The sequence below is a fragment of the Limulus polyphemus genome, unplaced genomic scaffold, assembly GCF_000517525.1.
Source record: "Limulus polyphemus unplaced genomic scaffold, Limulus_polyphemus-2.1.2 Scaffold2736, whole genome shotgun sequence".
In the NCBI taxonomy this organism is placed as follows: domain Eukaryota; kingdom Metazoa; phylum Arthropoda; class Merostomata; order Xiphosura; family Limulidae; genus Limulus; species Limulus polyphemus.
Genome location: NW_013668346.1, coordinates 148,170 through 160,623, shown reverse-complemented (window position 1 = coordinate 160,623; position 12,454 = coordinate 148,170). Strand labels below are relative to the sequence as shown.

The following is a 12,454-nucleotide window of genomic DNA, read 5'->3' as shown; positions in this document are numbered from 1 at the left end:
AGAAAACGATGTGACACTGGAACAATTGGAATATGAAGATAGGCACCTGTCACAACAAAATTGGTCATCCAAAGTCTTGGGAAAAAGACCCATTGAAATGAAAGATAGGATGCCATGGTGAAACGAGGTGTCTCTAGATAAGTATACAGCCAGGACAGATCCATGATGGGTCTCCAATCTTCCGTGTTTTTGAAGACAATAAATAGACGGGAGTACAATCCCAGTTGAGTGGGCACCACCCATTCAATAAAATATTTATAGGTCTTTTATCTTCTAAGTTCCTTCAGTGTTTTTTTACTTTAGGTGTTGCTCATTGTTTTATGTTTTAGGTCGAATTTCATAGTTTTGCAGGTTGGTAATTCTGATGTACTTTGTAGACTAGTTAGTTCATTAGTATTCAGTACTTTCTCTAAGTATCTTTAGTTTGTGTTTTATTGGCTACACTACGGGTTCTATCTGAAGATTTCTGCCTTCAATTCTGCTCCCACTCTATCCACATCTCAAATCTCCTTCCCTCCTCGGGATCATACTGCGTCCAGTTGTCTTGCCGAGTCTGTTCAAGACCTCCTACTCAAAGAAGAAAACATACAAGTCCACTCAAAGAACCTATAAGACATAGGACACAAAGTAAAACCACCCCTGAAGAACATGAGAATAAAAAGGCACCCAGTTAACAATAACAAATTTTGACTTAAATCTAATCCCCAATTAGATGTGACTAGTAGTAAAGAAAAAGAAACTTACAAACTAAATAACATAAACAGTGAAAAATAAACCAAAACACCAAACCAAAAAATTAGCCGAAGGTACAATTACCAAAGCAGTAATGATCATGCAAAACCAGTACATATACTGAAAATTAAACAATAACAAAGTAGTATTAAAACTCTAAAAGCAAGTCAAAGAATTGTAAAATCTAACTTACCAACTACTGAGCAGGGAAGACATGAAAAACCTAAATTATTGAGTGTGGAAATTACGTCCAGCACACATTAATTTGCTAAACATGGGTATATCTACTGGGAGTCAGGAACACACACTGAAAACTTACCACAGTTCTCCTGGGAAAAAAAACAATACCAACCCAGCAGATTACATGGAGGCATAGTGATCAAGCATACTCAAAATTTTGTAGTCACATGAAAAATGAATTAAAGCACATGTCAAAACACTGTAATGCCAATCGAGAAAGTGGGGATTGTGCTAGAATACTAGAGAGAACCAGCTGCACTAGTATAGATGGCACACTATGATTGGTGGAGTATAGCCACATGATCAGCATGAAATGGCACAAAAATGAAGGGGTATAAAAGACGAGTTGTCCGTTAGTGAACTGTTTTTACCAATGCTTAGAGTGCAAACCAGTAACGAGATAGCTTTGGGTGAGGAAGGTTGTACTATTTCAGAATTATATTAATGCATTTCTGTCTTCACTCTAAGATTAGAGTTGGAAAATTAAGTTTCATTTTGAGAATGTGTTAATTTTTTGTGCCTTGTAAATAATAGATAAATATGCTTATGTGTTAATTCATATCCATTACATATGTATGCACTTAGTTATTTTTATTTACTGTATTTGCATTAATAGCTTCTGTCAATTAATAAAAAAAATTAAACAAAAATTGTTTTATGTAAATCTTACCATTACATTTTCCACCTTCATTCCAGCTATATATGAATATATTTTTTTAATTTTTTGCTACTATACAAAATCTGATACAACAGTGTGTACAAAGCAATGCCCACACATTAAAAGTAGTGTTCAGGAAATGTAATGTTTCTTATTAATAATGATAATAACAAAAACTGTTAAATTTTTAAAATAATGAATCCAAAACATCATTCCTAATTTCATTCTTCATCTATATTCTTTAAACTTATAACAATATTAGAGATATATCTGGAAAATAATAAGAAACCAATACATAAAAAAACATCATATGCTTACCAATTATTTTTGCAAGAGGTTTAACCTTAAACTTTTCCATAGCTGGTTCAGTCATTAGAACACAGGCAGCTCCTCCATCACTTAAGGAACTTGAATTAGCTAAAGTTATGGTTCCTATAAAAAAACACTTTATTCAAAGACACAAGAAATGAAAAGTGATTACTACTCGCTTAAGACATTTTCTTGTTACTAAAAAATTGTACAAAGTATTGTTTTAGTTAAATAAGTTCAGTTATTCAAAACAAAACATACTAAAAAGCCAACAAATTTAGTCTAAGCAAAAGTTTAACTTTTATATCTTTACTCTCCTTAAAATGTCATTCTATGCCTAACATACAAACTTAAAAGAAATTAATTAAGTGAAAATAATTTTAAGTCCAGTCCATGTAATGATGACAAATTAGTTTATTTCTTACTTTAAATTTCCTATAGGCTGCTTTTACATGTACATAGTTGTAGACCTAAGTTCACAAATGACATTCAAACAGAAATAACTTGCTAATGGTACTAGAACTAATGTAAAAATAAACTTACTTGTACAATTTCATAATTATTTGATTGAATAACTGAATATACACAGTCAATACCACTGGCCTAAGTACTTCAGTCAAACTAAATTCACACTACTCGATGGTTCACTCAATGACTGACACTACCAACCAAAAACTAAATACTCAGTACCTATTCAATATTCACCCTCTCAGAACTAATTGTCTACTTCTATTTATATCTGTAGTTTAAGTTTCTAGACACTTCGCAAAGTCTCTTGATCACTAACATTCCTGAACATGCTAGACATTCTAGATTTTAATTATTATATTAGAATTATAACTTATGACATTACATAAAACCAAGAAATTAGTTTGTCATCATATTATCTAAAACTTTTTATCTTAATATGTGATTTATGAGCTGAAGAAGCAAAAGAGGCCATATTACTTAAACTTTCAAAAAAGTGGAGTGATTTTTTATCACTACAAAAATTAATAAAGTAAAATTTAATATACAAAATGAGAAGAACATAAAGAGCTTCAAATTCAGTAAAAACTTAAATAAAAACTAAATCTATTTATATCTAACAGCAAAAGAATATTTCATTAGAATTTTTAATTCCTTCAGGTACCAAGCAATGTCAGAATGAAAACTTGAATAATTCCAAAGTAATTATTTACTTAATTTATGTATACTGGCTTGAAATGATTCCTGAAGTTTTAAATATAATACTGTTGTTGTGTGCAGGAAGAACAGAAAAACATTATTGCAAGTGCTTATATCCACCTACTTTTAAAAACAGATCCGCAGCTTACTAAGTGTGAAAGTTCATAATCTCACCTTGGCCCCAGTTTTCACTTTTTGAAAAAAATTATATCAGAAAAACTAACATATAATTCCATAACTGGGGCACATGTATCACAGAATGTTATGTGTGCAACTTGTATATACAGATATGTGGCAATAACTGAACATATAATAGTTAAAACAATTGCAATTCACAAGCTTGTATAGAGAGACAGAATGTACCAATATCGTATAAGAAAAGTTAAAACATTTTGTGACAAACTTTTTATCATAGAAATATAAACAGAAGGATATTGTTTTGGATCTTGGATTAGGTTAGGTTTGATAAATATGTGGATGATAAGGGTTAGCTTTGGAGTAGTTTACTTTTATTTTAGGGTTTAGCATATTGGATGGGACAGCCTAGATGGACAAACACTCCTTAAAACATATACAGGGTGTTTATAAAGTCCTTGTACTACATTAAACTTTAATAACGTTTGATGTATGCATGATAGAAACAAAGTTTCAAGATAATAAAGCTTAATTTTCTAAATTGTAACATCTGCAACAATACGCTTGTCAAGCTGATTTTCTAACTCTCCAAAAACATGCTCTTGCTGCTGCCAAGTAGTGTTATGATTTGTGATTTTTGTTCTAAGTTCCTCCAAAAAATTGGGCTTTCATGAATAAACAGTAGTTTTTACATAATCCCATAAAATGAAGTTCAATGTAGCTAGGTCAGGGAACCAAGAGGGGCCAAGCAACTTGTCCACGTCTACTGATCCACCTCTTTGGGAAAACATCATTCAAAAATTCACGCACACTTAAAGTGGCAAGGAGCACCGTCTTGTTGAAAGAAGGTGCTATTAGCACAGGTAAGTGCATCTTTATTCCAATGAGTTCTACAGTTTCTCCCCTTATTGACTTCAGTTCAGCTAGCCATAGTCCTCATCTAACTTTTTCTTTTATTTTTGCCATATTCATTAGTTAGAGACCTGAAATAAAAATGGTGCATTGTAATACAACTTTATGAATTATGTTTCTATGTACCATTTGCAGTTTTTTTTTCAATCATGTGTACATCAAAAGTTATTAAGATTTAAAGTTGCACAAGGACTTCATGAACACCCTGTACAACAGCATAACTTGAAAAATCATCCGCACAGCAGTGCTGGCTTTAGTGACTGTGTTAACCAAGACAAAATATTTAAATACTCTCCAACACCACAGTTTCAGGTCAGGAACTGGTCACAGAGTGCTAAACAATCATGAGATAATAAATTTTATTAAAACTAAAAGCTACATGAAAAGATTTCTTGATGTAGTCATACTAAGCATGTGCTTATATCCACCTACTTTCAAAACCAGACCTGTGTCCTACTAAGTATGTCAAAGTTCGAAATCTCACCTTGGCCCCAGTTTTCACTTCTTGAAAACAAAATTCTATCAGAAAACTAGCCTATGACTCCATAACTGTGGTGTATGTATCAAACAACGTAATGTGTGCAACATGTATATACATTTTTCTTTAGTATGAAGACCATTCTGACAATTTCAACTACTATATGTGAAAAATTGTTTTGAGGTTTTTTTATATATGTATGGGCCAGAGCGTGGTTTCTTTTAGATTTTACCTATATGGCAGCTACTTTTTAAAAAGAGCATTGCAAGTTCAACATAACAATATTAGAAATTATTACACACAAGTTTGCAAAATATTATCACCAATTTTTAGTTATCAGGAATCTGAATACCAAAAAGAAACAATTATAATAATGTCTTAAAAGTTCTCATTTGAAAGCTACCATCTTTTTGAAATACAGGAGGTAATTTTTGAAACTTTTCAATATTGCAACGGGTAAATTCTTCATCCTGTTTCACTTCAGTATCAGGTTTTCCTTTCTTGCCTGGGATGACAACATGGACAATCTCTCTTTCAAACACCCCAGCCTAAATACAAAGCTAATTTTAAGTATATTTAACAAAATTTGGACCCTATCAATGAAATCAAAATGTTTTTATGAAACCTTTCTCATTAGTCTCTTAAAATAATAATTACATCTAAAACAAGTATATACAGCTAGATAAGTTGTCGCACCTATATTTAAATTATTGTAAGATTATATTTACAATGAAATTTTGCAACATTTTGTTTCCTAGTAATTTAAATGTATAAAATCTACTAAAGAAATGAAGGATTTAATTACAAACTTAACAATATTTCAATATTATAAACTATTCAGTAATAAAATTCATATACTTTTAACATGTCCCTCAGGAGCCAAGTGGTGTCTTTACACTACAATTTGTTGAATATTAAAAGTAAGTTCAATATGGAAACTCCCAAAGAGGGTGGTTTTGGATGTATCTTTTTAAAATAATGTGGAGTCAAGTTTTTGTTTGTTAACTGATAAATTTTAAAGTGAAATCCTCAAGTCACCATACTAGCTAGTACTAAGGGTCTACCCGCTGGGAGTAAATTCAGTATATATATCAATAAAGCCACATTCTCAGCATCATTAATTAACTAATTACCACCCCTTTATACTTCTTCTATCACCTTTTTATGTTTATTTTTCAACTGAGATATGATTTATTTCACCTGTGATTTGGTAGGGAAGGTCGAAGCGTCACAATAGTCAGCAGTAGGATGAGCAGACATCAACACTTTGAAAGCAGCTACATGCATAATATTGCACAATATCTACCAAGGTGGCTCTAAATGGTTCCTGAATACCTCTGTACGTCATTTGGAGACTTCCATGCTTCTTGTGCCTGGCTGTTAAGCTCATGATGCGCTGACAGATTTCAGTCACCATACCACTTCAAATTACTTTTTGCAGCCTAAAAGCTAAAAGATGTGGGAAATGCCTTCTTTTTAGCCAATAAACATGTCCAAAAAATTTCAGTTCAAATTAAGAAAAACCGGATTGAGTAGTATATTTGTTTCAACCAAAAATGTCCCCCACTAGCTCATGAGGGGCCGGTTAAAAGTAATTTAGCTTTCATACTAAAAAGTTTCAAGACTGATACTTCCATTTAAGAACAGACTTATTTTTTACTTTCTATTCTAGTAGTTACTATTTTGTGGGTTTCAATCTACATGTTTTCCCTTATTAAAACAGAAGCATAAAAGGTAGTCTAAATAAACCATTAATGTATTTCAATTCATAATTTTAATTGTACTACACACCTCAAAAGCAGCCAAAGATTTTTTATAACTACTTATAGCATATTCATCTTGTTCTTGTCGGCTGATATTGTAAGTCTTGGCAGTTTTCTCACCACACACTCCCTAATGTTAAAAGGAAGGTTATGAAAAAATAATTCGAAGTGAAACTAACAAAATGAAATACAATTATTACAACTGATAGTTTCAAAACTTTCTTGGCAACTTGTGTACTTATGCTTTATGAATTACTTTAATTGAAAAACTATAAAAAATATCTTTACTATCAAATTCTAAATCATTATTAAAACAACTGACACATAAATTTAAAATATTAAAAATGTCAAAGTGTTACAACATCTTTTACCTCGAAGAATGACATTAAAAATCAGTAATAATTCTTTTGTAAATATACATTTGAAAACATTGTAAAAAGTTAATTTTAATAATAACTGTTATTTATAAGTAAGGAAATAACATTACCCAAGTGCATACTTTAATATTGGAAATAAACACAAATGACAAAAAAATTAGCATACCATTAATACCCTGTTGTATGCATCAGTCAGACCATCATACATGCATCCATCCTATGGAAAAAAAAGAAAAAAGAAATACACTGATAATTTCAATAGTTGCATGTCTGTAAATATGCTCAACATATATCCATTAAACTGATATATTTCACCCTATTAGTTTGGTAAGGAAAAGAAATTATACAGTAGAAGAACTTCAGTTTCTGTCTGAGGTCCTGGTAACATAAAAAACATACAAGCTAGCAAACTAAAAATAAATTTATAACCACATTAAATCAACCTGGCCTTCCAAAATGTTCTTTCAAACACTTTGCATAAAAACGTGTAGTAAAACAGTGTTTAGTTGTATGCCAATTTCACCAATTCTATTTCACCATCTATAAATGGGTCAATTTGACTGACCTTGTAATCACCATGAAATTGTGAAACTAAACATGCTATTACTATAAATGTACCAGATGTATCTCCAAGAAATCTGAAAAGCTTTTAGTAAACATTACAAGTCTTATCTACATAAAGTATTTTTTACAAAAGATTTGTCTGGGAATTTATGAAGCCTTTACTGAATCAGTCTGAGTGAAAGAGAGTTTTTATGTTAAGAAGAAAAATACAGTTTCGTATTTCATTTACAGAACCTTTAGAACCTCCTAAATGAATATCAAATGTTTTGTTTTCTGTAAAACAATATTTTATCACTTATTTTCTATACCCTGAAACTAACTAACGCCAATCATCAATGTACAGTGAAATGAAAAGTTGAAAAACATGAAATAAAATGAACAATACCTTTCCTTCTTCTTTCAATCAATAACTAACTCAAGAGTTTAAAATTACTTACCTTTACGATTTCATATCTATTTTATTGTCATACTTTGTTCCATGGAAGCTGTTTATCACTCCATTAAAAGCAATAAATCACATATCCCCCCCCCCACCACACACACACAGAAAAAGTACAAAACCAATCAAGTTACATTTGTGAGCTCATTAAATTTTGAATTATTTTAGTCTTGCTACCTAAGAAATTTCTAATTTTTACATTTTAGTTAGTTTCATTAAAATATAAATAACAATAAATAAAAATTATACATAAAAAACAAGAAATGTTGCACATACTCAAGGTTCCAGGCCTTTTGCTGTTAGACACCAATCTACATTTAACTTTAACCATAATATTTTTCTCACTAAATTGGTCGTTCAAAAGATTATTCCTGTAGCTTTCAAATATGTATTATAGAACACATAAAACACATCATTAAGTAGAATATATTGTCCCAAAATTACTGTTATTTATTTAGCTTTCTAAGTAAGCTATAAATAGGTTAAGAAAATGTCATTAGTTGCTTGGAGTTCAATAACAATCATCATAGACAAACAATAAATGTCTTCTAAAGATAGGACAGAAGGAAGGGGCTTCTCTGATTAGTTTGACAAATCTATATCAGGAAATTCAGAGGGTAGGAAGTTCAAGATTTTACATTTTTGCTTGTAATTACATATAGCTTGTGTTTATAATTGATTGGTCACTCTGAAAGCTGAATTATTGAAGATTTGAAATCTAAAGTGGAGAATTCAAAGCACAGATGCATAATGTGATTTGAAGAAGGTAACAATTCTCTAAACTGAAAATGTATTTCTGATAGATACTTACCTCTCACAAAAAGCTTTTCTCGACTTACACTGCCCTCAATCGGTGCAAATTGTTTCTCACCACCAGCCTTGATACTCTGGCTTACCCTCATGCATACTAACATGCAAATGATTATGCAGCACCCCTCCACCAACAGGAGTGAGACTCTACTCCTATTGGAAGTAGTGCCTTTTCTAATCTTGCAGCCCTTAATCACTTCTCAACAGCAAACAGAAGACCATAACCGACAAGGGGAGGAACAGAGAACAAAAGGAAGGCCAAGTAAAGTTATGCAACATGGCTGACCTAACCCTGTGCTCCCAAGAAATGGGAATGCCCCCACACCCCAAAATACCTGGAAGTCAGAATGACAACAAACAAGATCATGGTTGTCTAAAGTACATGGTCCCCAAAACCACTCTTGGGAACTCAAATAACCCGAGGCGTTCAGGAAACACTAAAATTGACCCCATGGCCTGTCCCTGAAAAGTGAAGGAATAGATTGATAAGAAATGTGAGGTAATGATTAAACATATCATCGTGATTGAATAGGTCTACAAAAGGGAAAGGAGGCCTGGACACCTCTCTTGAATAGACAATCGACTGTGAGTCATAACTAGAAATCCTCATCATCATGTACAGGCAAAGCATTACAAGATATCAGAGGACAATCAACAGAGGTCTGCAAAAATGTAGTCAACTCCTGGTGAAGCAGCCATTACATTCTGATCTTATAACATGCTCAGACTCCTTTGAAGTGGCAGACAAATCAGTTGTAGTAGGCACTGAGGTAGAATCGAAGTGGAATCGCACGTATATGATAAGTGGAATGGAACAGAAGAAAAAAAAAGAAGTTTAACTCCAAAAAGGAGTTTCAAAGCCATAAAAAGTTTGAAAAATTACAGTTAAAAAAAAATATGTGCCCGAAAAATGAAGCTATAAACTTTGCCAATTAAGCAAAAACATCAGTCTGGAAACACCAGTGAATACACGTCTGAACTGTAAAACTGCCAATCAAGAAGTGATTAAGGGCTGCAATATTAGAGAAGGTACTAGTTACGATAGGGGTAACCTGTTGGTGGAGGGGGTGCTGCATAATCATTTGCACTTTAGTATGCAGATGTCTCAAGTTAACATATGAGAGGGTAAGTGGGAGTACTAAGGCTAATGACAAGCAAACATTTGCACCAATAGAGGGCAATGTAAGTCAAGAAAAGTATATTGAAAGTGAAGATTGAGAATTTTCTAAATATTTCCTTCTGAAATTAATAGATACTATAAAAATTCGAATTATAAACAACGTTTTTGTGCCAAGTTTATTGATATACATTGATAATAAAGTTGTTTAATTAAATTTTGAAAATATATATTATGCAAGAATAATCGATACGTTGAATTAAAGAGCCTAACAATTAATTGATTGTCAAATTCCACAACTCAGAAAGTGTTTTATTATCATTACAACAAATCAACTTTCATACTATGTAGTAACATGTAGTTTTTTTCCAACTAGAAAAAAAAAAACAATTACATTCTCACAAAGTTAGATGTACATATATATACGATGGTAATTATGTACATTTGTAACAGTTTGTGAAAAAAATACTTACTATTAAAGTAATGTTTCCGAAAGGTGGGTCTGCTCGAGGAAGATAATATGGGACATTGGACATACTCTCCATTCCTCCAGCAACCATGACTTCCTGTTAGATATAACAATTATTACCATTTGTCTTTAAAAGTTGATGTCTTTTCAACTCATAAAAGTGATTCACCCTTTTTTTTTCAGCTTGCATTATTAGGATTTAAAAATTAAGGAGACAGGAATTATGTTTAAATGTAAAAGACATGTACACAAGTTCATGTTGAGCACAGCCTTACTATAATCCTGATGAAATACAAATGGAGGAACTATGTATAGGGATTTATTCATTCCAGAACACTGTTATTAAACATACTAAAGTGATCAGTCATTTCAAAGCATCACTATACGAGTATAAATATTTTAACTAAAATGGTATATTACAAATTCCTACAATATGTGGTATATTACCCAGTTGTCTTACTAGGAGTAAACCTTTGCTATACTTCTTTAGTACCATTAAATACTTAGTTTGTTCTTTTAGTGAGGAGGTTCCCAAACTGTGGTCCATAGAAAGGTTTCAAAATTACCAAAAGGAAGAGTTTGTAGATCATGGAGCAAACCAGACACTTGAAACATTCAACTACACAAGCATGTAAAATATGTATAAATTATATTGAAAAGTTAAAGAGGGAAAATGTATTATTTATTTCAGAGTTTTCATAAGGACTAAATAAGGACTTGCCTGCCAGTTTCTTCAAGAAGAGAAGTGCTTGTTGGCAGAACAATAAGGTAAGAGTTTATAAAAAATCCACGATAAGAGTTTTGGATTCAGAGATTGGAGAGTTCCCAAAACTTGCAGATAAAGCAGTTTGTTTTCTTATAGTTTAGTAAGATTAGATTTATAACTTGCAACACTGAAGTCAAAATAAACAGTCAGAATGAATGCTGAACCTGGTTTGAAGCTGTAGCTGGCAAACATTACAATCAAAATTATAGAACTTTGTTCATAAAAACAGGTACACCCATTGCATTAAAATTTAGAAAGGTAGGTCTGGGGTTAATAATAATATTATAGTGATTTTATGCACTTATTTTGTTTTATTAAATTATCCTGTCATAATGTGGACTATCACACCACACACACACACAAAAAAACAATTTGGGTGGTCCATGAACAAATACAGTTTGGAAAACATTGTCTATATATGAAATAACATAGCTTACACGAATAAGCCAAATACAATCATACAGATTTCTACTTATAATCTGTTCTCTTTTGATATGTCAAGTTTAATTTCTTTGTAAAAAAAAATTATTATAATAACAAAAATGCTCAATTTGCTTGAAAACTCTACTGTTATGAAAACAACAACTTATATTGGTATTTGCATCAAATGTTAGCTTGTTATTCAGTGATCTTCTCCAGCTATTATTATTTCTTTATATTTTGTTTTCCACATCATCTCTGAATTTTTTAATAAGCTAATGGGAACTTTACATTTTAAAACTTGTAGTGCTTTTCTTCTTTATTTATTCTATAGGCTCATTTGTTCTTTTTTTCTATTTTGGATATACTTTTTGTAAATACTGGCTTTGTTTACTAAACCATTATACCTTATATGAAGGCCATTTCAAGTAACATAATTTAACAAAAAGAAACATAAAAAGGTAACATTCCTTCTGAGAATTTAGGTTAGATTTTACGTATTAAACACAACATAAATCACAAATTTTTCCTTTTTGTTTACATAATTTCATGATTTTCTGACTATCTAGATTATGTTAGAAAAAAACCTTATTTCAAATGCTTACCTGATGTCCCAGCATAAGACTTTGTGCTGCAAATGCTATGGCTTTCATTCCTGAGGCACAAACTTTGTTAACAGTAGTACAAGGTGTAGAAACAGACAAACCTAAAAAATTATAATGAGAAGCTAATTATATGTAATAACATAATAGTGAGTGTTTAGCAAATAGTTCATGTGTGATTAGTTGTGTTTAGACACAGCTCATATTTTTAGAATATTAACAAAATATTTAACTTGCTTATTTTGATTACATTTTTACTATGTACTTTGTAATTTTGTTATTCATATAATTTATTTATTATTACTATCTTATAAAATGAGTTTTTGCTTTTGCTGTACTATCTGTCAAGAGGAACATCGAAATGGATCCCAGATTAACGACTGCAGAAGTGGACAAAGTTGGTGGGATGAGCCCGAAATCTGTTCAACAGATTCTCCACAGATTGGGTTATCATTGCAGAGCAGCTAGACGGAAGCCCTTATTAAGACTTGCCAAC

The 12,454-nt window shown here is 31.5% G+C and overlaps 1 protein-coding gene across 1 annotated transcript in view; it reads right to left on the bottom strand.

The window, feature by feature from the left end:
* LOC106467774 (acetyl-CoA acetyltransferase, mitochondrial-like) overlaps nt 1-12,454 on the bottom strand; it is a 27,142-nt gene that overhangs the window by 6,321 nt on the left and 8,367 nt on the right. The window contains exons 5-10 of the mRNA XM_013928150.2: nt 11,962-12,062; nt 10,175-10,267; nt 6,938-6,988; nt 6,423-6,524; nt 5,035-5,179; nt 1,949-2,062 (exon numbers count right to left, since the gene is read on the bottom strand). Coding sequence (XP_013783604.2) covers nt 1,949-2,062; nt 5,035-5,179; nt 6,423-6,524; nt 6,938-6,988; nt 10,175-10,267; nt 11,962-12,062 — 606 coding nt within the window. The remainder of the gene's footprint in view (nt 1-1,948; nt 2,063-5,034; nt 5,180-6,422; nt 6,525-6,937; nt 6,989-10,174; nt 10,268-11,961; nt 12,063-12,454) is intronic.